We start from the raw sequence: 26159 nt of genomic DNA, 5'->3' as shown, positions 1-26159 counted from the left end.
AAATTGTTGCCTTAAAATAATTAACCTTTTTTCTTTTAATCCCCCAATTCACAAAAAAGACGACAGTTTCAATTTCAGTTATTTTCCAGTTACTTTAAAACCAGGAGAAGCCAGCCAGAAATACTGTATCTCACTTGTATCTCACTTGCAGAGTTAGCTGTCAAAGAGTACTTTCACCAACAGCGCATTCACAGTACGGCATTCTTACAGTTCACTGGCAACCCGTTCCCAGGTTTTAAGCGGTGGATTTTAGCTTCCTTTTCTGTCTTTTTGCAGGGAAATACAGTTCAGACCTTACCCCCTCCTCTCCTGCAATCAAGGGGTAAAATCGCTTGTTTGATGTTAGAATTATAGTCCTTTTCAAACGTCTTTCAAGGTTTTCGCTTACAAGTTCATTGCTTTGCTCTATTTACAAAGAATGGAAGGCAGACTTCCTGTTTATGCCTCTCCGCTTCGGTGTCAAATTGCTTCTTTGTTCCTTTGTTTCCCAAATTAGCCTACTCACAGATAGTTGTTTTGTAGCCAAATTGTCCCAGGAAAAAGGCAGCGCTCTCCGGTAACGGCTGTGCGGCTTCGCTCTACGGAAGAAGCAGTTGACTCACAGCACCGCACCGCTTCCCCGCTCCGCTCCGGAACCCATAATCGGGCTCCTTTGCAAGTTGGGGGGGGCGCAAAAGGTGCCCGCCGAGTCCCACGGTCACAGGCTTCACCCGCCTGTGATTTTTTCAAGGGTCCCCACTTCACCGCAGCGGAACAGACCCGATTCCCGCAGAGCTGGTCCCTCCAGATCAGAGGGAGTCCGCCATTACCGATGGCGCCACCCCGGAAGTCCAGTATTCTGATTCCAGATAGTTTCTGATTCCAGTGTCTGGTAAAGGGACACCCCTGTATCTGCAAGTCTTGGAATTAATTCTTTTGTTTTGCTGGAAATAAGTCAAACCAGCAATCAATGAATAATTGTTTGATTATTGATCCTATTATTGCTTTTCTATTATTGATAGCTGGTCTTGCTACTAATATTTGAACATTAATAATTGTCCTGTATTATTTAAAAACAAAATAATACAGTTTTACCTAGGACAGTTAGTCACTTCTATGGTTCTCCAAGTTATGTAGCACTAATACAGACTTGGAAAGAGAAAAATTACATAAAATTTGATTTCTTAGAAGCCAGACACTTAACTCACAGCTAATTTAATATAACCAAGCTCATGTTCAGAGAAAGGTCATTGCAAGACTGCATTTTACCTAGACAAAATCATTTTTGTAAGGAATATGGTAACTTTTAAAACATTTTATTAAGAAATCCCAGTGGAATAAGACATGAGCAAATACCTGAAACCAGATAAAGCTAATAACATAATATGAAAACATGATGGCTGTCACTTGATTTTATACCCATTATAGTATACTCACTTTTCTTAAGGGTAAGCACTGTGGTGGTGGTGGTCTGTGTGGTTTTCTATGTGATGTTCATACATTACTGATTGGTTTTTGAGACTAGCACATGTTGGACATAGAGAAAAGCCCGCAGAAGGGAATTGGCAGACTTTGCTGTTTCTCCTTCCCTAGCACCCCATTCAGTCTCCAACTCCTGTTGAATGGAGTGAGTTGTGGTGTAGGGGGGAAAGGGGATTCCTCTCTCCCCCAAATCAGTCACAGGTAACTTCCATGAGGAAGGGGTAGGGATATCTGCTTCTTCTAGCCCCCTACTGCAAACCTCTGCAAAATCTGCCGTCCCAGATGGGCTCAAACCCAGGGAGTGTAAAATGCAATTTGTTTGTTCAGAGGGGACTCTGGGATTGCCAATACTATATAAGCAAGAAACTAGCTGGATATGTGCAGCTCCTATACATGTTTGGCTGACGTAGGACTGAAATGTTTAAATCTAGTTTTAGAAACATGACTGTTAGTTCTTGTACACTGCCCACAGGACTAGAGTTGTATTTTTACTCTTGCAATGCAACTGCAGTTGTTTTCTCCTCACATTTATCCTCCACAATTCCTGTTCTGTCAAGGTAACCAGAACTTCTGAATGTTTACAAATATCAGCTGAGATTCTAATCCTAGTGTCTTTCTCTGGTAAATATAGAATGCTGGGCAGATTGCCAGGCTATAAATAGTGATCACCAAGTCAAAGGAGAATATGTAAATGGAGGACTAGGCAAACCAGAAAAGCAAAACAAATTAAAAAAGCCTCACAAAATGATGGCAATAATTTTTTTAGTAAGCTTTTTATTAAAGATTTTTCATAATTCAGTAAGATAAAATAAACTAATAAAAACAGAAACCAAAACAGAGACAAAGAGAAAAAGAAAACACCAAAGGAAGACTGAAAGAAAAAAGGGGCGGAAATAAAAAGGACTTCCAGTTTTCCATCTCTCAGTTACATAAAAGAAAGCATTCAAAATATTACCTCTAGAGTGACATCCAACTGATCTATTTTCTGTTAAGAAATATTTTCCAACTCTTTCAACCCAGATGTCTTAAAGATTAATTCATTTTCTGTTTTACACAAAAAGTCCAAAAGGGGTTCTCTAATTATTTTTATTAATAAATCTAATTTTTCTCTAATCGACTATATCAGCTTTGTCTTCAATAACTTCAACAACCATTCCTCCATATTAAACAATAATAAGTCCTTCCATTTTATTTCATAATTCTTTTCTTACTTTATATTCATTGGCACCCAGTGCCATATCTTCCATTCCCATTTCCTGCTGTATTTGCTGTGGTTTTCCATCCAGATTTTTTTTTAAATGTCCCTTTCATTTACACTTCTTCCATTCTTTTTCTTTTTCCAAGAAAAGCGCCAGAGGTTTGGTCGGTTTCCCCCCTAAATTCACTCCAAGATGTACACAGATTCCTATCTGTAACAGATTCCTTTATCTACCTACCAGCTCAGAATGTCTTTAGATTTCTCCATCCATCCATGGCTTCATCATTAAGATTAAACTCTAAGCAGACAAAATGTGAGAGCCTGTCAAGAAAGTTCAGCATTTATAGTTGCTCATTTTGCTTTTGTGTGCACTTCTTTCTGCTCAAATAAAGTCGTCGTCCCCCCCCATTTATTCTAATTAGGACTGTATCTTGAGCAGTGCTAGCATCCACTTCCCGGTTCTTCCAGTTAAGAGATTTAATGTTTGTCGAAATAAGCACATACTGGGGGAAGTTTGGGACTGCTTGCATGAAGAAAATACCTTGTGATTGTTACTTGACCATTTCCTTTCTTTATATTATGGCAGATTTTGATGCTGTAGAAATCTGGTTGGCTCTTTTCTATCTGTATAAGCTAAATTAGTGCATTTGGACAGACATTTGTACTGGAACATCACTTGGGTATATTTTTCTACACATGTAACTTCAAAAATCTTGATACTAAACCTTCTGTCATCATGATTGTCATCCACTGCCTGGGATGATACTCCTTGACCAGCTTCTAGGGTTCCAGCTTCCAGGGTCAAGAGAGATACATTGCTGAATATGTCTTCCATTGTAAACTGCTTTTCTCTCTGGCCCTTTAATGTGCTGCTAAGGCAGCTCCCGAAGATTTTAAGGACTTAAGTTCAATTCCCCTGAGTTTATTTTAATTAATATGTTCCTGAGTGCGTATTTTCTCAGGAGATTATCAGATTCATGTGCTCTGTCTATGGAACCAAAGTGGTGCCAGTTCTAGGACCTACTGACAAATTAAAAACTGACAAATCACTGGGCATCCATCCAAGACTTCTCAAAGAACCCCAGTGTGAAATTGCTGACCTTCTAACAAAAATAAGTAACATCTCTAAGATTGCTTCTATAATTAAGGACTAGAAAGTGGCCAATGGAACATCATTCTTTTTTAAAAAAGAAAGAAATGCAGGAGAGATTTGGAAAATTGCAGGTCAATTTGCTTAATGTCTATTCTAGTAAAAACTAGTAGCAAACATTGTTAAAGATAGAATTATCAAGCATGTAGAAGATTGAGTCTTGCAGAAGCAGAACCAGCATGACTTCTGCAAGGATAAGCCCTAAGGTTTTTTGAGAGGGCCAACAAGCATATATATGGATAGAGGTGATCCAGTCACATTTCAAAAAAAGTCTGATAAAGTCCCTCACCAATGACTCATGAGTAAGCTCACTAGTCATGGGAAGAGAGAGGATGTTCTCTTGTGGATCAGTAATTGGTTAAGGCACATGAAGCAGAGTGATTATTATTATTATTATTATTATTATTATTATTATTAGATTTTACATACTGCCCTATACCCAGATGTAGAGATGAGTCCTCCAAGTATCAGTATTCAGACTTGCTCTTGTTAACTTATTCATTAATGACAGAGAATTAGGATTGAGCAGTAAGGTTGCCCAATGACACCAAATTGTTCAAGGTGATACAAAAAGTGATTGCGAGGAACTCCAAACTGGGTGAATGGGCAGTAAAATGGTAAATGCAGTTCACTGTGTGCAAATTGAGGGGATGTACATGGGGCATTTCACATATATGCCAATGAAGTCTAAACTAGTGGTGATTGACTAGGAACGAGGCTGTGGGACTGTAGTGGATACCTCAATGAAGATTTCAACCCAGTGTGCTCAGCTGTGAAAAAGGTGAATTCCTGTTGGGGCTAATTATTATTTTCATTCCATTCCATTCATTAATCATTATTAAACAGGATATGATTTGAAAATAAAATTGCCAATATCATAATGTCGTCATACAATTATGGTTAGACAACACTTGGAATATTGTGTACGTTTCTCATTGTCTCACATCAAAAAGGATATGGTAGAGCTGGAAAGTGTTCAGAGAAGGCCATCAAAATGATCAAGGGATTGGAGCAGTTCTCCTATGAGGAAAGGCTACAAGATTTGAGGCTTTTTAGTTTAGGAAAAAAGGCAACTAAGGGAGGATATGATAGAGGTGTTAAGATTATGCATGGTTTGAAGAAAGTAGATAGGAAGAAGCTTTTCTCATACTGGAATGTGGGGGCATCCAATGAAACTGAATGTTGGAAGATTAATGACAGTACTTCTTCACACAATGCACCCTTGAAATATGCTCCCACGAGATACAGTGATGGCCACCAACTTGAACTTAAAAGAGGACTAAGCAAATTTATGGAGGATAAGGTTATCAGTGGACCATAGCAATGAGGGATATGTTCTGTTTTCACTATTGGAGGAAGGCTGCTTCTCAGTACCAGTTGCTGGAATCACAAATGGAGAGAGTACTATTGCATCCAGGTCTTCCTTGAGGACTTCCCATAGCCATGTGGTTGGCCACTGTAAGAGCATTAGGTTTGGCCTGATCTAACAGAGCTTTTCTTTGGTTCTTAAACATTAAAACATCAACATTTTGCATCAAGCAGCTTCAAATAGCACATTAGAACTGCAGCAGTTTAAAACAGATTCATAGTAATCAAATATTAGTTTAAAAGCAACTTTAAATAAGGAGGCCTTTAAGGCTGGTTTAAAACCATCCTGATGACAGGCCCTTAATCAGGGTATCTGGAGGCAGTATTAAGGGCAAGTTTATAGGGATGCAGATAGTCCTTAGCATAACTTGATCTCAAGCTATTTAGAATGTTAGAAGTCCACACTAGCACTTTAATTTGGGCCTCAAAACCAACAGGTAACTAATGTAGCTGGTACAATATAGATATTATATGCTCTGGTTTCTCAGCTCCAATAAGCATCTAGGCTTATGGAGGCCAAGTACCAGCCAAAGCTTCTTTAAAGGCAGGCCCACATAGAGCACATTAAAGTAAGGTAAAGGTAAAGGGACCCCTGACCGTTAGGTCCAGTCGTGACCGACTCGGGGGTTGCGGCGCTCGTCTCGCTTTATTGGCCGAGGGAGCCGGCGTACAGCTTCCGGGTCGTGTGGCCAGCATGACTAAGCCACTTCTGGCGAACCAGAGCAGCGCCGGAAACGCCGTTTACCTTCCTGCTGGAGCGGTACCTATTTATCTACTTGCACTTTGACATGCTTTCAAACTGCTGGGTTGGCAGGAGATGGGACCGAGCAATGGGAGCTCACCCCATCGCGGGGATTCGAACCGCCGACCTTCTGATCGGCAAGTCCTAGGCTCTGTGGTTTAACCCACAGCGCCACCCGCGTACCTGCACATTAAAGTAGTCTAGTATAATCGGGCTGTTTCATAAGCTTCAGTATTCTTAATAGAGAAGAGGAACAGCCAGTCCTCAGAAACAGACGCAAGTCCTCTCTTACTGTTTCACTGGTGAAAGGCTGCACTTATATTTCCTATTATACTCAAGTTTTATTGCTGGCTACAAGACATAATCAGTACAATGGGATTTGATGTGGCTCCTCATTTGCCATAATGTTCTTTAATAGGTAGTTCAGAATATCAAGATATGCAATATAGGAAAAACTCTTAAGTAGAGTAAAATATGTATGTTATGCTTATTCACTTTATTACAGGCACTGTCAGAATTGAGATGTTTAGGAACATGCAGAATGCAGAAATAATCAGGAAAATGACGGAAGAATTTGATGAGGTATAGTATTAAACATTCTGAAATATTTTGAGCTGTAGGTAAAAGTGTGATAAGAGTTCTCCAGGATAGGACCGGATTCAACAAGTCCTGCTGACACAATGTGGTTCTCCTTCCCCTACACCACCACCCCAATTTCCGGGTGGTGATGGTTAGAAGACACACACACCCAGAACAGTGTGCAGGTGATTTCGCTGATGGAGCAGTCTCCCTAGCACTACTGTGCATACAGAGTTTTATTCTGATATTAAATGGCTTCTGTTGTGTCTACTCTCCAAGCTCCAGATTGAGAGGGCACACAGAGAGCGTTTTCTGTAGATGATTTCAGGCACAGGTATAGTATTGAGGTTCCAAACCTTGTAGAGCTTCATTGACCCAAACCAGAATGTTGAATTGGGTGCAAAAATAAATTGGAAACCAGTGCAGGTAAAATAGGTCAGTGTGAAGTGTTCATAACACCTTGTCCCAATTAACTTTCTTTCTAGATTTTGCATCAGCTGAAGTTGCTAGATCATCTTCAAAGGCACCCCCCCCCCACACACACACAATGTATTGCAGGAATTAAAAAATGGAGATTGCCAGAGCATGGATCACAGCAGTCAGGTTATTCACTTCAAAATAGGATTGCAGCTGGGATACTAGCCTTAGTAAAAGGTACTTTCTGCTAATATCACGACTTGAGCCTCTAAGGATAATGGTGGATCAAAGAGCACCCAAGTTGTGACTGGTGCCCATTGGGACTGATAGAACAGAAGGCAGGGAGACCAGCAGTAGGTGGAGTCAGAGCCAAAGACAGGAAGAGCCAGCTTATTCTAATTCTAATTTTGTCTCAAGCATCCTCCCTGTTGAAAGTTTTTTAATCAAGAAACCTTTGTTTTTGTGTTGATACAATGTGAGTGAAATGTGCTCTTTCCCCTTAAAATAGGTTTCTTACACATAGCATTCTCTCAGTGTAGTAGTTGTATGTAAAAGATGAAACTTCTGAAATCTAAACTTGTGTTAAATATAGTATGTGCATTTTGTCTTCCTTCAGGACAGTGGTGATTACCCACTTACGATGCCTGGGCCACAGTGGAAAAAATTTCGATCAAATTTTTGTGAATTCATAGGAGTTCTAATACGACAATGTCAGTACAGCATCATTTATGATGAATATATGATGGACACAGTGATCTCACTTCTGACTGGTTTGTCAGATTCACAGGTCCGAGCTTTTAGGCATACCAGTACACTTGCTGGTAGGTACATCTTAAAGGAAAGTATAATATTCCTATGCATAAGAAGCTAACTTATCCTTTTATGTAGATGAAGCTAGTTATGTTTTGTTTGGGAGCACAGAGATGAAAGGCAGATATAAGCACTTTAAATAAATATTAAAAGCCTGTGAACATAATGAAGACAGTACCACTATATGAGCTGGTCATTTATTAGCAATTGTTTTCTACATTCAGTTTGAGCCACTGACTTTCTTCAGTGACTATGGGAGAAAGGAAATGGCAGGGACAACACTGAGGTGGGAGAAAAACTTGCTCTATGACCAGACATTGCCCCATTTCTACTATGTGTTCACTTACAGGTCCTTTGCTTTACTGGACAATTTACTACCGCTTGGAGATTGAGGTGGAATTTGAATGTAATGACAAAGAGTGTTTTGGGGGCTTATGCCTCAGACTCCCACACCCATTACTTACTCTTCAGGCAGAGGCAGGAGATTAGAAGATCCTGTTTCTTTATCAGTAAACCGTAGTTTGCCATTACCCACAAACCAGGATCCCAAATGGTTTGAGCAAACCAGTTTAACATGTTTGGTTGCATCCTCAAGCTATGGTTTGTCACTAAGTAAAGTATGCATTTCTAGACTCTTTTTCCACATGAAGGAAAGGGGGGGTGGAGCACATGGGCTCAGAGTGCATACCTGTTTCTTCCTTATAACCACCAGCAATTAATTCAGCCATAGATTTTGAAATTTAGGAGCTATAATGTCTAAAATGTAAAACAGGTCTGCTATTGTCTATGAAAAGAAGGTCAGATATATATATATTGGGTAGATTTCACCTACAGTTCTTTGATGACATTGAAAGAAGTCTTTGAGTGGAGGCTGGAAGAAGCTATATATGGTAGTCTTGGATTTTATTTTTGAAAAATTAAGTTATTTTAAGCATGGAAACTAAACAAAGACAAGCAATTTCCATCTGGTTTCAGGGACTAAAATAGCTGCTCTTTTTATTGCACATTATTTCTAGCTATGAAGCTTATGACTGCTCTTGTGAATGTTGCCTTAAACCTGAGTATTCATCAGGATAATACACAGAGGCAGTATGAAGCTGAGAGAAACAAAATGATTGGTAAAAGAGCCAATGAAAGACTGGAGCTTCTCCTTCAGAAACGAAAAGAGGTAAGTTAATAGACCAACACTGTTCTCCTTGTGTAGTACGTTTCCCAGAAAGCTAGTTGAAGAAGTTTTATTATATTAAAATCCTCTGAAAAGAATTCCATGCACAGAAAGGAGAAAAATCATTGCAATGGGTTAGACTTGTGAGGAAGTATCTGACACATTTGCATTGTGTATCAAGAATTCATATGAGCAGTGCATGTAAGTCATCAGCATGGAACACCAAATTAATTTTTCCGTACATCCTGTTCATTTAGCAGAACGCTTGAATGAACTATTGAATAGTAACAGAACAAATGATTTTTTAATCAGCTCACTTCACAAATTAGCACTGAGTGGGAACACTTCATTTTTTAATGCCGTGGACAAGAAATAGAAATTACACTCACATGCTCCCTGCTCTGCTGCTAGGCTGACCTAGTCCTCTCAAGGGAGGAAACAAAATAACTTAAGGAGCAGACACAAGACTACCAGCACGAAAGAAGCAGGGAGCTTTCAGACAGCCCTTGCAGCTCTTGTTTGAACTGAGCAGGATTTAACCTTCACTCATCAGCTGATGAGCAGAGATTAGATCCTGCTGCCTTGGCTGTGCAGGTGCACAGCCAATGTGTTAGTTAACCCTGTACTCTCACCCAACAACTGATGTCACCAGTGATGTCAGCAGGTGGGCATGGTTATGGGGAGACTGGCCCGTGAGCTGGAGGTTCCTCATTCCTGATATATAGCTTGGGTCATATCAGTGTTCAAGAGATCAACTAGAATATCAATAGGAGCACTGATCCAGTTCAACAGGAAAGTCTCCAGGAAAATATTGGGAAACCAGATTCAGAAGTCTACTATGATAAACTAATTTAATAGGTCCTTCCATCTCTGCAGAGCATAGAGACTGCTTCTACCATAACCTTAAGCATGTAGTGATTTGAACATAACAGAGAGCCACCTGATTTTCCCCACTCACAAATCATCCTCCTCTTACCCGGAATAGAAGACAAAGTCACAAATATGATCTACCACGTGTTTCAGGCCAGATGTTATTTAAATTAGGCCCATGATTTATAGGTTTCATTAGACAAGGAGGTCCCCGGTTCAGATATTCAGAAAAAAAATAAATCTAGGAACCAGTTTTCTATTGGAAATGATTATGTTATTAATCTGAAATTAATAGGTAACCTTAATTTGTATTTCAGCTGCAAGAAAATCAGGATGAAATTGAAAATATGATGAATTCTATTTTCAAGGGTATATTTGTCCATAGATATCGGTAAGTGGAGCAAGTGCATTTTAGATGTAGGTAGTAGTAAAAGATGTTAAGTTTCCATTTCTGCTTAAAATTTATGAATGCATTCTACAGTAAAAAAAGAAGAATATAATTTCAGTTATGCGCACACAGGTTTAGTTATAATGGGATATGGAGACTAAGGGATCAGGCCAAAGGCTTCATGGAAAAGTTACATTTTGAAAAGTAAGAAATGGCATTGATGTGGCAGACGGCAGGGGCACTGGGTCACGGAGCTAGGGACGGCTGACACTCCTGCGACGCCACCCCATAGCCGGACGCATCTGTTTGGGAAAATATAAAGATTTGGAAAACAAACAGACACGCTCTGAATTGAAGAAGCTGGAAAAAACCTGCAGTATGTACAGTCTCTGGTGCAAAAGATCGAACTTCAAAGAGATCCTCATCATGACGTTTGGAATGTGGAGGGGCTTGGTATATAAAAAAAACATTCTTTTATCCTTAACATCAACAATCCGTAATGCATGCCAAGTCTCATTAAGAACTTAAATTGCTCTTCAAAAAGTGAGTTCAGATGGACTTTCATATATAATTGGGATCTACTCGCAGCCACTTCTCTTCTAAGACCGGAAATGTCTGTTAAAGACGAAAACAAAGGACAAAATGGCGTCTCCCACCACGTCGTTACTGAATATCTGAAATGCCTCCCTGATTAAGAGAAACAGGAGCTAACGGATGGTTGGTTATAAAGACTGGAAACAATATTACATATACAACTGTTTGCAAAAAGATTTTTTTTGATTATGAGCGAGAGAGAGGGCTAAATGGATGTCTGGCAGCCCCCCTCTAGGGCCCGGAGGGGGGACTGGGAAGATTCCAAAGCCAATTACTAACTGTCTGATATATGGCTACATTGCAAACAGTCTGTTTAAGATAAATCAACAAGGAGGGTACAGAAGGAAATTTCTCTCTGTTTCTTTGATAACACCTGGACGGGAAAGATTAACGATCTGGGAGCTGCCAAAATACCAACTCTCAAAGAGCTGGACAGAACTTTGAAATTGGATGCAATTAAATGAAGCGGTGCGATGAAAAAACAGCTCAAGGAGTACAATATACGGACAAATCTGCACTCCATAGGGAAAAAAAAGTATCGGTTTTCTGACATGAGTGAGGATCGTAGAACCAGAGTCAAAATGTGGAAGGGAAAAATCGGACATAGAATTATGAATAACATTGAGGATGATGAGAGGCAGGACTATGATGTTGAATGCGCTTCGAAATTCAGACCGTGGGAAGTCAAAACAAAATTATTACAATTTGGAAGACAATTGGACCTTTTTTATTTTATTTTATTATTTTTATTGGATTTGATTTGATATGTTAATTGGATGCTTTTATTGGAAAATAAGCGCTTTGAAAAAAAAAGAAAAGTAAGAAATGGCATTATTGAAGTCTTAGGGGAGACAGTTTTCAGCATGAAGAGCAGCAAGGGTTAAAGGGCTGAGTGATTTTAGGGGCAAAATTGTGACATTAGAGAGGGTTAACATTGTGCAAAATGATGAAAAATTGCTCTCTCTATATATAAGAACACCCAGAGAAGAAGCAGGGAGACAAATTATTTTCTCGCCTTTTTTCACAGTGATGCTATTGCTGAGATTAGAGCTGTTTGTATTGAAGAAATCGGAGTATGGATGAAAATGTACAGTGATGCCTTCCTGAATGATAGTTATTTAAAATATGTTGGTTGGACGCTTCATGACAGAGTAAGTTTTACATGCACTAACATAGATCTCCAGAAGCATTTTTCATGTGCTGTGTTCTCGTTTAAATGCAGAATAAAATTCTGCATTCTTCATATTTCTTTCTAGCGATATTGTTAAATTATATTCAATTGTACCTGGTTTTCCTGATTTATTTACGTATAACATTATTCATAAGTGTCTTTCTTCATATTACTTTTCCTCATCTCTTGAAAAGCTGTGAAACCTTGTTATGGTCAGCATGAAAGAAGCTACTTAAAATGAAATACCTATATTTATGTGGAATCTTCATAATTGTCAGAAAGAAATGTAGCGATAGTGATGGAATTTATGTTCTAATTTAGGCTAGTTCATATTTTCCCCTTATGACTGGTTCTACTAACTTAAATGGATAAGTTTTCACAACTGTGAAGTAATGGAAGTTGTTAAGTATAAACCTGTTAAAGAAAAATCAATAGTGCCAGATTGAAGACATTATGTGTTGTCTTGGTTTATAGTCTGCGGTTCATTAGCACAGTTCTTTATATCTGGTATTATAGCAGCAATCCCCCCCCAAACTGGCAGTGCTTCTGAAAAATTAAACTGAGGCTCTTGCCAACATGCATATTCTGTCTGCATTATTGGCCAGCAACATTATCCTGTTGGCTAATAATCATGTTCTGACAACCTGAGGATGTTGATTCATGTTTGAAACTAGATTACAGGCAGCAACCGCTTTAGGCATGTCAGATATGTGCATGACCATACACACATGCATCGCACTGAACCTGGAAGTGACTAAAAAATGTCACAAAGAGGGGAGAGTGCAGAACAAGTGTTTGCAGGCTTTTTCAATGGTGTTTCAAATACACATGATGTCTCATAAATGTGCAGTACCTTGGAACGTAACCCTATGTAAATTGGGAGTTGCGTGGTGACAGAACAAAGTTTTGAATACCAGGTTGATTAGTCATACCGCCTTCCTTACAGTGCTCAAGCAGCCATGCCCTGAGCTGGTTGTAGCAGGATAATTCAAACAGTTGGTATTGGTGGTCTGTTATTTAAGGTGTAGATCTTCCAGCAGCCCCCTGTTGATCCCCTTTAATCTGGAAGCAATAAAGGATGTAATCTGAATGCAGTAAAGGAGCAGTTGGCTCTTTACCTCTCTCGCCCTGACCTAGCCACTGTGATCCACGCGATGGTCACTTCCAGACTGGATTATTGTAACTCACTCTACGTGGGGCTGCCCTTGAGACTGACCCAGAAACTCCAGCAGGTGCAGAATGCCGTGGCGAGACTCCTTACAGGGTCCTCGCTGCGGAACCACATTCACCCAGTGCTATACCAGCTGCACTGGCTCCCGGTGGAGTACAGGATCAGATTTAAGGTGCTGGTTTTAACCTTTAAAGCCCTTTAAGGCCTAGGACCCTCATATCTACGGGACCGCCTCTCCTGGTATGTCCCACGGAGGACCTTGTGGTCTTCAAACAAAAGCATCTTGGAGGTCCCGGGCCACAGAGAGGTTAGGCTGGCCTCAACCAGAGCCAGGGCTTTTTTGGCCGTAGCCCCGATCTGGTGGAACGCTCTGTCACAAGAGACTAGGGCCCTGCGGGACATCTTTCCGCAGGGCCTGCAAGACAGAGCTGTTCCACCAGGCCTTTGGCCAGGGCACAGCCTGACCCCCTCCTTTGGTAATCCTTTGGCAGAACTCTAGCCCAATGGTTGCCATTAATTTGATTTGAACTGATTTTATAATGAAATGATTTTAGAATGTTGCATCATTTTACTGTTGTTAGCCGCTCTGAGCCCGGCTTCGGCTGGGGAGGGCAGGATATAAATAAAAATTTATTCTTATTTTTTATTGTTATTTCTGTCGTTACTCAGCAGCTGTATCCAAAGTTAACTGTTTCTCCGCCTGTGTTGTATGAAAATATCTGGAACTAAGTTGCACTGTTGCTGTAATTGCTGCTACCCGCTTTACCTTTACCCCTTATATTAAAATGATGGCTATGGCTGTCGTCGGCATGGTATCAACTGACAGACTTGCCATTCTGATTCTTCTTGATGGCCACAGTTGCCGCAGTCTGTCTTAAAATGTGGATGGAGGGGGCCAAGCTTTCTCTGTATTTCAGCCATAATCAAAAGCTTGAATATTGTTCTGGGGAAAATATTGTAGGAGTTTGAATTAATATATAATAACAGTTTTTCCTGATGGTATATATTTGTTTCAGTTAGAGAACATGGCATTTCAATTTTTAAAAAGAGCAGTAATCATAGCAATAATGATGTCATAGCCAATAGTGCTGCTGAGGGAAGCAATACCTAAGGCAAGACTTAGGAATGGTATGTGATACCCAAGCTGTTGAAATGATACTGCACAGTTCCAAATAAAAGAATTACGCTTCCAGTCCTTGTTAGTGTATAGTATTGAATTGCTTTTTATAGTTACTTTTGGAGAGATTTATACACCACACTTCAATAAAATCTCCAGAGCAGCAGGGATTTATATATTTTGCCAATCCAATTATCCTGGGAGGAAATTAATTTGTTTGTAATGAAATCTGTAATCTTAGTGGATAGATGTGATTTTAGTGTTGTAAGTCATCCCAAGTACTTGGTGGAAAGATGATTAATATAGAAAATAAGTTTACAATTTTCTATATCTTTAATGTTTAAAAATTTCATTCTATAAGTATTATATGAAATGAATGGTTAGGTCATTGGTGCATGGTTTTCTTGAGGATTTGATTACTTTTAATACTTTTGAATATGTTTTTATTTAGCAAGGCGAAGTGAGGTTGAAGTGTCTGAAAGCTTTGCAGAGTTTGTACACCAACAGAGAGTTGTTCCCCAAATTGGAGCTATTTACGAATAGATTTAAGGTAAGTGTGACATACTATGACGGCACAAAACTTAACCTTCTTTAAAGTCATGTACAAACAAAATGTATCATGAAGCTTACATTTGTATAAATTGTTCTGGTTGCTGAGATGAGCATTTTTGAGCACTATAAGACAATTGGCCTTTTAAAGTTTAAAATCTCATATGGAGCGTACATGCCATAGTGTGTTACAGTCCAAACTTGGTACTTTATTACTCCCCCCCCCCAAAAAAAATGTATGTAATAAATTTCATTGGCTTATGGACAGGAATTTGCTATGGTCCACATGCTCTAGCAGGGCCCAGTAGGGTTTATATCTTGCCTAGCAGTCACCATACTCAGCATCCACTTCATACATACTGATGTATGACTTTTCTGTTCAATTTTTTGTACACCATTGCATGCAATACTTTTGATTTATAGCTTTCTGAGGATGCTTTCATGTTGTTCCTACAGTGTTTTGAGGGGAAACAGCTTGTCATGTTTTACAGAAAAGTTTGCCTGTTAAGACTATTTAAATGTCTTCAGCTGTTTCTTCTGAATTCATGTGTGTTCCATCTTTCTCAGGATCGCATTGTATCAATGACACTTGATAAGGAATATGATGTTGCTGTAGAAGCCATTCGATTAGTCACATTAATACTTCAGTAAGTATGTTTTGCCAACAATATATTATACTTGCATTGTGTGATATAAAGTAGTGCATTGTCTAAATAATAAGAATAAGAATAAGAATTTTACACACTGATGCTCCACTATAGCTATTTTTGTATTACAGTAATCCTCAAATTTTAGTTATTTATATTGCATAAAATGCTCTTTGAGTATCTCTGCCCAAAATGTTCAAGGCATCAGGCTCACCCTGTTTGTGAAAAGAGATCATACAAATGAGAGCGTACCTGATGCAGTTCCATCAGTTTTCCATGCTGTGTTTGACGTAAAATTACTTACTTAGGGAGCATAATAAGTTTAATTGCTGGGATCATTTCTGCACATTGGCAGGTACAATTCTCTCCTTTTCTGATGCTTAGCAATTAATTAAAGCACCTTCCTCGGGCTACAGCTTAGGCCTTGTTCAAACATGGATGTACTTGATAATTTTAAGGGATGTTTTGCATTTGTAAGAGTCACTACAGATAGCAGTGTTATGTCCTCTCAGATGAAATACTTCTCAGTGGAGAACATTTGTGCCGTCAGCTGCAAGGCATTGCTGTATTTATACCACTTGATAGCTTAGTGCCTTTGTAATCAGTGCCTGCAGGATACTCGCCTGAGTTAATTAGCTACATTCAGTTAAATTCTACATCACTTTGAGTATAAAGAATGCTGTCTTCAGGGGAGCCATGTCTGCTTAGGAAAGCCAGCACCTGTTCTGTAAAAGTACTTTGAGGCAATAGGCTGTGTCCAGAGAACTGAAATGGCAGTCCCAAAGGCTGCTAATGTACGAAGGAAGTAACTTTCACCGATTCCCTTCCCAGTGCGGCCCCTTGAAGCCCTAGCAAATCTGTTCCCTAGATTCACCTGGACACTCATACACCTGGTGTATTCTATAAAACTAATTTTTACATGGAAAATAATTGTTGGTTTTAAAATTGCATGGTGTATTTCAGCATCCCATGTCATTCATGTTAAATACCTTGGTTGAATTTTGAATGAGACCTAGTTAGGTTTTCGTATATTATCTGTTCCAAATGTAATTTTAGGTAGATAGTAAAGCTGTAGCTGAGTGGTTTGATTCAGGAGGTATGTTTTGTTTTTTCCCCAGTGGAAGTGAAGAAGCTTTGTCCAATGAAGACTGTGAGAATGTTTATCATTTGGTGTATTCTGCACATCGGCCTGTTGCAGTTGCAGCAGGGGAATTCCTTCACAAAAAGTAAGCCTATCTAATTTGCCTGAAGAAAATAGCAAAATATTGAGGAAAATCTAGAGAACTACCATTAAAGGCATGGTGCTTAAATGACTAAATTACTTTTATGCTACTTGCTTTTAGGTTATTTTTTAAAGTGCTTTTCTATAAGACTTTATTTTAACAGAAAAGTGGCCCAAAATGTTATTTGTAAAACTGAGCCAGAATATGAAAAGTACTATCTTCTGTTTCTAGACTGTTTAGTCGGCATGACCCTCAAGCAGAAGAAGCACTAGCCAAAAGGAGAGGACGGAACAGTCCAAATGGGAATCTTATTAGAATGCTCGTTCTTTTCTTTCTTGAAAGCGAGGTAAAATTACACTTTAAATTCCTTAAATTTTGCAATCTCTTTCTTTACAAAAATTGTGTCTAATAAACTTGTTAATTTCAAAAAGTATTCTGAGTCTCTTGCTTATTTAGTTCTGGCACTAAGATATGCTGACTTTGTTCCCACCTCATGTTAAGCTACGAATCTTGTTTAACTATGGTTTAATGTGCACTATGGTTTGATGTGCACTATCAGCATTCTAGTATATGTGGCTCAGAAGTCCAAGCATTGTTTCTCCCTTGCAACAGAAGTGACAGGTTCCTCACTACAACTTTTTTCTCCTTCAATTTTTAAAAACCATTGCTCCTGCATAATTCTGTGCAACTGAAAGCTGAAAGCTTGCTCATTGCATTATACATATATATTAATAAAGGTGCTATTCTATTATTTTGTTCTAATGAGCCAGCACAGCTACCTGTTTTTGATCTGCTAAATAAAAATAATTTTGAAACTGAATGTACTGTTTCAGTAACACCATAGTTCCTTTTATAGTATACCATGGCTAATATATGAATGGCTAATTCATTTTTTGTCTTCATAATTGCACTAAATTTAATTTTTGTTTAATTTATCACAGAAGCAAATGTTTTCTTCAATCAGAAAGTGTTTCTCACAGATTGCTTAAATCACATCAGTTTATGAAAATGTAATACATAATACATGACTGTCATTCTGCCACATGATTTCTACGAATTAACTGATGCAAAAAAATTAATACATTAATTCATAAGAGTCAGGCATCCTTAGTGCCTGACAAGACCCATGCACAGGGCTTTTACAAGCAGTGCTATCGAACTCCCTATTCGCCAGCCATGTTTTATCAGCTACAGCAGGGTAGGATTATAATGTCCATATTCTTAATTATTGCACCACTTACATTCTTATAGAGTACTACTGACAGATATTGATTGGGTATATGTGTCTGAGAGACCTTCTCAATTATTATTCATTATTTCTAGTTGCATGAACACGCAGCTTACTTGGTGGACAGTTTATGGGAGAGCTCCCAAGAATTGTTAAAAGACTGGGAATGCATGACAGAATTGCTGCTGGAAGAACCTGTCCAAGGTGAAGAAGGTACGTATCACATTGATTTTATGAAATCAGCATAGCGTAGCCTGCTCTCTTCCATTTTGGGGCTCTGGAAAAATGAACACAAGTTGACAGTTGCCGATAGTCAGCAGATTACTATATCTTTACTGCAGTAAAAGTTAAAATTAGATTTTATCTTTATTTTTAAATACTTAAGCTTTCAGTTGTACTGTCAAGTCTGACTAAGTACAGATAGGTAGCAGTGTTGGTCTGCCATAGTCAAAACAAAAAAATTCCTTCTAGTAGCACCTTAAAGACCAACTAAGTTAGTTCTTGGTATGAGCTTTCGTGTGCAAGCACACTTCTTCAGATACATGTGTATCTGAAGAAGTGTGCTTGCACACGAAAGCTCATACCAAGAACTAACTTAGTTGGTCTTTAAGGTGCTACTAGAAGGAATTTTTTTGTTTTAAGTCTGACTAAGTGCAAGAACCTTGTTTTCTGTATTGTGAAGTGGCTTGTAGCCTTCTGGGATCTTGAGAAGAATAATAACAATTTATCCAATCATATCCCACCCCTCTAATGTAAACACATCCCTTGGAATGACTTAAAAGACAGGGTTGGCAGTTAAAAATAATTAAAAACATTGTTTTTCTCTGAAAAAAACAGTACTGTAATGCAGGGTGGTCCAATTTTTCATACCAAGTGGGCTGCAAGAGTAATTTGACATAGAACCTGAGGGCTGCACACTGCCTTGTCGTACGGGGGGTGGGGGAGAGAATGACGCCAATATTTGGCAGGGTACTTGAGCCCTCCCACCTCCTTCCCTTACCTAGGTGGATCCATGCTTTCATGTCCCTAGCTTATTTATTGTAGTTCCTTCCAGTCCCTGTTAAGATAATCACTCACTCAACCATAGCTGCTGCCACTAGGACAGCATATGCCATTGTGGTGCCTTTAGAGGTGTGTAAAGCAGTTACCTGGACTCCTCCCAGTACTTTCACTAGGCATTAAAACATTGGTGCCTATTCTTCAGTTGAAGTAGCATTTGGTAAAAGTGCCCTTCTTCAGCAGTTTTCCTTTCACAGTCATATATCCCACCTTCGTTAGGGCACTGTTATACTTCCCAACTAGATAACCTTCACCAGTAATGAGAAGGTTCCATTGGTACTGATCTGAAAGGTGGTTTTCCATTCCTGTTTTCCATTGTAGAAGGACATCAGGACTTCACGCTAGTTTTTGGCTGCAAAATTCACTTTTCAGTTAGGATAAGTGTTCTGTATTTTTCACGTACTGCTAGCTAGGCTCTTAGCCAGGCATAGGCAAACCCAGCCCTCCAGATGTTGCCCTCCAGATGTTTTCAGACTACAATTCCCATCATCTGGTCCTGTTAGCTCGGGATGATGGGAGTTGTAGTCCCAAAACATCTGGAGGGCCGAGTTTGCCTATGCCTGCTCTTGGCTATATTTTTTCTTAGCGATATAGGTCTTTTTTCTCTTTAGACATTGGTGTATCATTCCTAAATGAACTTTTCAGGTTTGGTGAGTAGATAAACTGAATTATGGAAGCTGCCTGCTTCCCTCAAGTTCTGTTACTACTTTCAACTACTAAGTGGAGCCATTTCCCAACCTAATGACCTTCTATAGGCAATGGAGAGCCACCTTTCAGATGAATACCAATGGATTGGAAAAACATCAAAGAGTGAACTAATCAGTTGTAAAATGCCCATGGTGTTAAACAAAGATTCTGGGTTGTTGATTCTTTCATAGACCAATTGTCTTCATTTCAGCAGCTCACTTTTAAATTCTTGTTATCTCTTTAGCGATGTCTGATCGGCAGGAAAGTGCACTTATAGAGCTGATGGTATGTACCATTCGACAAGCCGCAGAAGCACACCCTCCAGTGGGCAGGGGAACTGGGAAGAGGGTAAGTTAATTATTTTTCACTAAGATCTTTTGTTCAGCCAAGTTATATTTATTTTATTGACATGGAGTAGCTCCCCATTAGAGAACCAATAATTCAAAAACACGTGCTGCGAAATAGTATTTGAATAAAGACTATTAACACTTAAAATAGTATGTCATTCATTGTCCTTTTACAAGGAAGCTCTTGTGACATGTGAGTTATTAGGATTGATTTCTATTGACCAATGACAATTCGGCATTGTTTCTCTTTAGAATTCCCAGGGAGATTAATGACAGGAGAATCCTGGGGGATTTGCTGGTGGCAGCAGTAGAGATGGTTGCATTGACAGAGGTCTTGCACATACTGCTGCACCATGTAACCCATAGGCCAATATATTTGTTGGTGCAGAAGTGTAAGTGGTCAGCTATGCATTGCAGCACGAATGCACTCCAGTATGGTAGTTTCTTTTTGATTTAAAACAGGTTTCTGTAGCTTATGTCTTTCAATGCCAACAGCAGAATCTCTCATATCTTCTGTCATGGTTTCTGATATGCGTTTACTGTCCTCCCTAATACTGGAAACAATGTAATGTGTGTGCTATGTAGAAACATCATGTTTGTCCAGCTGATAAGGAGTCTCAGCAACCCTGTTTTTTAGTGGTTTCAACTTAGTCTACAACTCACCACAGACTATCTGTTGTCCTCGAGTTCCTAAGCCTACCTGCTGTGGAATAGACTGGGACATGGGGCATCCCCCTTGACTGGAGGGCAGACTGCTCCATGAAATCTTGTGGCATCTTGTGAAGCTCACTTTGCAGGTTTTCTGGGGAGAATCCTTTGATGCTGGTCAGGAATACTCTGAATTGTGTAGGTCAGAGTTGCAATCCTCTGGTCTAGAAGAATAGATCCCAGCTTATTGGATAAAGGCATAATTTTGGGTTGCACTCTGAAGCATTTGTTGTGAGTGATGAATTTCCTTGAGATTTTTTTTCAAGGCATTCATTTTCTCCCTGCATTGGGTCGCATTGTGGGTGGTAGCACTGCTGGCACATCTCAGAAAGATGACATATTTTAAATTTTGCTCTTAACCTCTGTGAGGCTGTCTGCTAGAAATCAAAGGGTACAAGGGACTGGATATTCTGGGTCTCTTCATCATATTGGGCCATGCTTACAAGTGCTACCTTTGACATGTAAGAGTGCCCTTGAATGCTGACTTAAAAAAAATATCTCTGAACCTCTAACACTAAATTACTGCCTTAAAAATAATCCAATTTAACATGTACTAACATTAAGTCAACAGGGTTAGGCAAGGGGAGTAGGGTTGGCACAAAAAGAATGAGACTTCAAGGCACCACGTGAATGGTTTGCCATGTTATTGGCTAGAAGGTGCTAATTACTCTGAAGTAACAAACAGCTAGCAACAGGCTTTTTTGTCATGCTTTGATGGAGCTGCCTTTTAGCTTCATGGGATTTCATGGTGTTACCATCAGAAGTGTGATTTTTAAAAAATCTTAGCCATTTTTAAACATGTTAGCTATGACAATATTGGTTCCTCCCAAAATTTTATTATTTCCCACCTCTTTGACTGTTGCTGTGCATCTCTCCGCTGTACTTTACTTTCCTACTCATCCCCTTATTGATACTATAGATGTTAACTTGACAGAGTATACTGCAGTCGCTTTGCCATGCAGTGCAGCAGCTGTGAAACAAGGGATTCATTTCATTTTCTAGCCAATTTTGCCTCTCAGCTTTGTAGATTGGCAAGTGACTTGAATGGTGCAGTCAAGCCATGGTTAGGGAAGATGCCTCCTGCTGGAAGGATCAGTCAGGGTCCTCTGAAGACTGACCCTGCTTGTGATAGTTGGGTCATTTTTCTCTGAAAAATATTCTTCTCATTTGTAGCTTCTCTGGTGTTTGCTTTGTGTCCATTTATGAGTTTAGTGACCTTTTGCTTCCTCTTCCCACCTATCCTTCTGTCATTCGAACTGCCTTCTCAGGGTCTTCAGTGTTTTTTCCTTCAGTTCTTTCCCCTCAGACTTTCCCCTCCATCTCCCTATCTACTTCTCTTGTGTATGCCTCCATGCTTGTTTTTTTGTCCTCACCATTGCTGATCACTAGTTGACGAGGGAGAGTGTTTTGATCTACCCAGCTGGGTGCAAGGAAATCTGCTATTGGTGACTTGTAGTGCCCAGAGTTTGGCACACCCCATGTATTAGAGCAAGGTCACCATTTTGAGTATTTGTGGGAGAATCAGCAGCATTGGCCACAATAGATCTGTGGTACCGTGTTATCTTGTAATGCCTGGCCAAAACATAACTTCATTTAATGGTTTGTTAGAAGTTAACAAAACTTAGTTAAGCTATGGAGCAGGAGTCCGATGATCAAACAAGCCATGGGTTAAGAAACCATGGCTTAGCATACTGTGCAAACCAAGCCAATATGACATTGGTTGCTAAACACACTCTCTCTCTCTCTCTCTCTCTCTGTGTGTGTGTGTAGTTTGTGTGTAGCTAGTATAGTCCTCAAAACAAGAAACTGAAAGGTGCACTTATAAGTTACATTGACAAGTGTTGCTGTAATAATTTACACTGCTGTAGTTGACCTGGCATTATTACAGTGGAGTCAGCTTTAATGCCATTTTAATAACTTAAAAGATTTTTTAACAATTTAGATGGTTGTCTCACTAATATAGTGCCTTCCCTGGTCAGTAGGTGCATTTTGTGCCACTTAGATTAAAAGATACTAATTGAAAAAGTTCCACTGATGCCTTTTTAAAATGACTTTGAAATGTTGCAGCCAAGAATTGTACTTTGTTTTGTAATATACTTCTAATTTTTATAGGTTTTAACAGCAAAAGAAAGAAAAACTCAGATAGATGATCGAAACAAACTAACGGAACACTTCATTATTGCACTTCCCATGCTACTGTCAAAGGTATATTCGCTAAAGTGTTATTTCTTAATGCTAGTTGCATAATTGCTTTTTGTCATCTGGGTATTTATTTTCCCTTTTTACTTCTCTCTGTTACCAGTATTCTGCTGATGCTGAAAAGGTAGCAAACCTTCTTCAAATTCCTCAGTTTTTTGACTTGGAAATTTACAGTACAGGAAGAATGGAAAAGGTAATAGTATACCCAAATAGCTGTTCTGTTTAACTTTCAGGTGCCTGAATACCACTGATTTGTATTGATGTGTTTGTGTTAGATAAGCTGTCTAATGTTGCTTTTAATGTATGATATATTCTGTTGGAAGCTGCCCAGAGTGGTTAAGACAACCCAGGCGGGGCACAAGTAATTAATTGTTGTTGTCTTTGGTAGTTGCATGTTTAACTAACATATAAGAATTTATAATACGATAATAAATGACCAGATTTCCTCTCTCTCCCACAGCATTTGGATGCCTTGTTGAAACAGATTAAATTCGTTGTAGAAAAGCATGTGGAATCAGATGTTCTTGAGGCCTGCAGCAAAACATATAGCATTCTGTGCAGTGAAGAATATACCATTCAGAACAGAGTTGACATAGCTCACAGCCAGCTCATTGATGAATTTGTGGACCGATTCAACCATTCTGTAGAGGATTTGCTAAACGAGGTGCATTTGAAATCTCTTAATTATGTACCTTTTTTTTTGTATCCCAGGAAGCCAAATGAGAACTAAGTTAAGTATTAGGGGTGTAAAAAGCAAAGGGTCCAGACACAGAGGTGGGTGGGGGAAAAAATGAACGTATTTAGTCCAAAGCATTTAACTTTTATATCACTGCCCTTCTGTGATATAAAGTCTTATGGAAACCGTATCACTCATGAATCCTTGTACCTGAGATGCAGCCATGGCAGAGCTGAACATCTCCTGGGAGTTCACAGTGAGGTCTGCCAACTGTAGCAGTGAGTTTGAATGGGAAAGGGAATGGGCAGCTTTTGTGCTTGGCACGTCTCCTAGTGAAGTTTTGAACTGAAGTTCAAAGCCTGAAGTTTTGAACGAGTTTTGACTCAGTTTGCAATGGATTCAGGCATTTGGAACAGGAAAATTTAGTTTCCAAAATGCACAGGATCTCAATTCTAATCTTAGTTGCCATCACTAATTGTAGGTAGGCTATACATGTATGGATTTAACCTCTTAACACTGTAACACTGTAAATTAAGCACAGTATAAAGTGTTCAGTCCTTGATCCAGTATGTTCTGTTTCCAGGGAGAAGAAGCCGATGATGATGACATATACAACGTTCTCTCCACTTTAAAGAGGTTAACGTCTTTCCACAAGTATGTGCCTTTGACATGTTGATAGCCAAATCAATTGATGTAGTTACATAGCCAAGTTACCCGTGATGCACAACATTAGAGAAGATATGAAAAAGTGATATGTAGAACAAAGGCTGAAAAGTGCTAAAGAAATTGGAAGGTTTCAAGTCATGTGTAGAACTTAAGCACATATTTTGGAAATACTTGATGAAATGTTCAGTGCCACTGAGCAAGATGGTTCTGAAACATACCCATTCTAAATCAAATCCTTGCTTTAAGAGATGATGCACAGTTGAGTTACTAATCCACCTAATCATAGCAATGATTTTATTGTAACAGAACAATTTTTGTTATGTTTTTATTTGGTATATTGATATTTTTTATTTTATTTTTACTACTACTTTCAGTGCTCACGATCTTACAAAATGGGATTTGTTTAGTAACTGCTACAGGTTACTGAGGACTGGAATTGAACATGGAGCTATGCCAGAACAGGTAATAATGGCAATGTGTGTTTAGTTTCTACTAAGGAACTTAAATTCCCCCTTCTAAAAATAAGTGCAAGAATAAGATTAATTGAGAAATACAATCTCATTTTTTGCAGAAATGTAATTTAAAGACTTCTGAGTTACACAGTACTTCAAAAGGAATCCACAAGCATATAAAATGATTAATTTTTGTAGACAAGGCTCCAACATGGAATGTGTCTTCCCTGACTGTAGCAAGCTTTAATTTTGCATTCTTAGAAGGGAGCCTGACTCATTATGATTTATATTTTGCACTGCTGATATAGCGATAGGCAGGGTTGTCTTTATCTGTAATAAAGAATTTGTCAATACTTCACAATTAAATGTTTCTCCAGTCACCTAATGCTTTCTTGTAATTCTGTGATGCCTCCTTGAGGTCACTTGTGGTGACGTTGATGTTGTGCTCTAGTAATCATAGCAATGTTCATATTATCGAACTAAAGCATTTCTAGTTTGGGAATCACCTGGCTGAAACCAGAAGTCAGAATACTCAGTATATGTCGCATTGTTTTAAACTACTGTGAAAGTCTCAGTTTTTCTTTTCTAGCTTCAAAGATAAGTAAATGGCCCCTAAAGTATACTAAAATAGGGGGGATAAAATAACACTTTAAAAGTGGATTATACAACCTGCTGTTTCCCCACAAAAAACTATTTATGTTCCAAATTGCATAACTTTGCACTTCTGTCTTCATTTTATGTCCATTTTGTTTCAGATAGTGGTGCAGGCTCTTCAGTGTTCCCATTATTCTATTCTCTGGCAGCTGGTAAAGATAACAGAAGGATCTCCTTCAAAAGTAAGAAACTTTTGGATTCCAATCTTTCTGAAGGTGTTGTTACTCATTTGATTCTGCTGTGCTCTCCCCTTTGTGTCCTTCCATGTATCATTGCATGGTTAGTTTTGTTTAGTATTTCTACAATGTAGCAACTCATACAGCTGTGAATGTAAGTGAGGTAGATATAGATTTTTAAAAGGAATTAATTTGAGTCCACGATTTTCCCTACATATTAAGTGAAATATTAATGCATTTGCACTTGCTTTTGCTAAAAGAGCAGAGTTTCTCAGACTAGCATCTCATCTAGACACTGATAGAAAATGTATCCCAGGCTGAAGCAAAGTTTACATGTGCTAGTTTGCTATCTTAGCTGGAACAGAAGAACAAGATTTAACTTCTTGAATGTGCTTCAGAAGTCATTGTTAAGCCTTGTCAATTTGATTTATCCATAATCTCAGATTCTTATATGAAGGCCTTGCAGCTTCCTCACAGACGCACTATAACTACCCTCTGCATATCAAGTTCAGGAATAGTTACTGTAATAAATGTAGGGGTTACTCGTGCGCAAGTTGGTGCCACTCCTGGCTAGTTTACCTTGTTAAACCTTTTCTGTCTGGACAGCCCTACACTTCGTGGCTGCTCAGTCGCTAGCAGAATCCGTCAGTGGGCATTTCTTAAACCTTTTCCAGCATAAAAGTTGTT

General features: G+C 39.0%; 1 protein-coding gene across 1 annotated transcript in view; it reads left to right on the top strand.

Moving 5' to 3' along the window:
• Positions 1 to 26159, top strand: part of STAG1 (STAG1 cohesin complex component) — a 113277-nt gene that overhangs the window by 64232 nt on the left and 22886 nt on the right. The window contains exons 6-22 of the mRNA XM_081006661.1: positions 6425 to 6501; positions 7532 to 7736; positions 8742 to 8893; positions 10078 to 10151; positions 11770 to 11893; positions 14653 to 14751; positions 15318 to 15397; positions 16516 to 16623; positions 16852 to 16966; positions 17944 to 18061; positions 19839 to 19942; positions 22762 to 22854; positions 22952 to 23041; positions 23309 to 23512; positions 24108 to 24178; positions 24565 to 24652; positions 25398 to 25478. Coding sequence (XP_080862787.1) covers positions 6425 to 6501; positions 7532 to 7736; positions 8742 to 8893; positions 10078 to 10151; positions 11770 to 11893; positions 14653 to 14751; positions 15318 to 15397; positions 16516 to 16623; positions 16852 to 16966; positions 17944 to 18061; positions 19839 to 19942; positions 22762 to 22854; positions 22952 to 23041; positions 23309 to 23512; positions 24108 to 24178; positions 24565 to 24652; positions 25398 to 25478 — 1883 coding nt within the window. The remainder of the gene's footprint in view (positions 1 to 6424; positions 6502 to 7531; positions 7737 to 8741; positions 8894 to 10077; positions 10152 to 11769; positions 11894 to 14652; positions 14752 to 15317; positions 15398 to 16515; positions 16624 to 16851; positions 16967 to 17943; positions 18062 to 19838; positions 19943 to 22761; positions 22855 to 22951; positions 23042 to 23308; positions 23513 to 24107; positions 24179 to 24564; positions 24653 to 25397; positions 25479 to 26159) is intronic.

The sequence above is a fragment of the Podarcis pityusensis genome, assembly GCF_964106645.2.
Source record: "Podarcis pityusensis genome assembly, chromosome: 5".
In the NCBI taxonomy this organism is placed as follows: Eukaryota; Metazoa; Chordata; class Lepidosauria; order Squamata; family Lacertidae; genus Podarcis; species Podarcis pityusensis.
The sequence above is the reverse complement of the archived record's forward strand: the minus strand, read 5'-3'. Positions and strand labels throughout refer to the sequence as shown.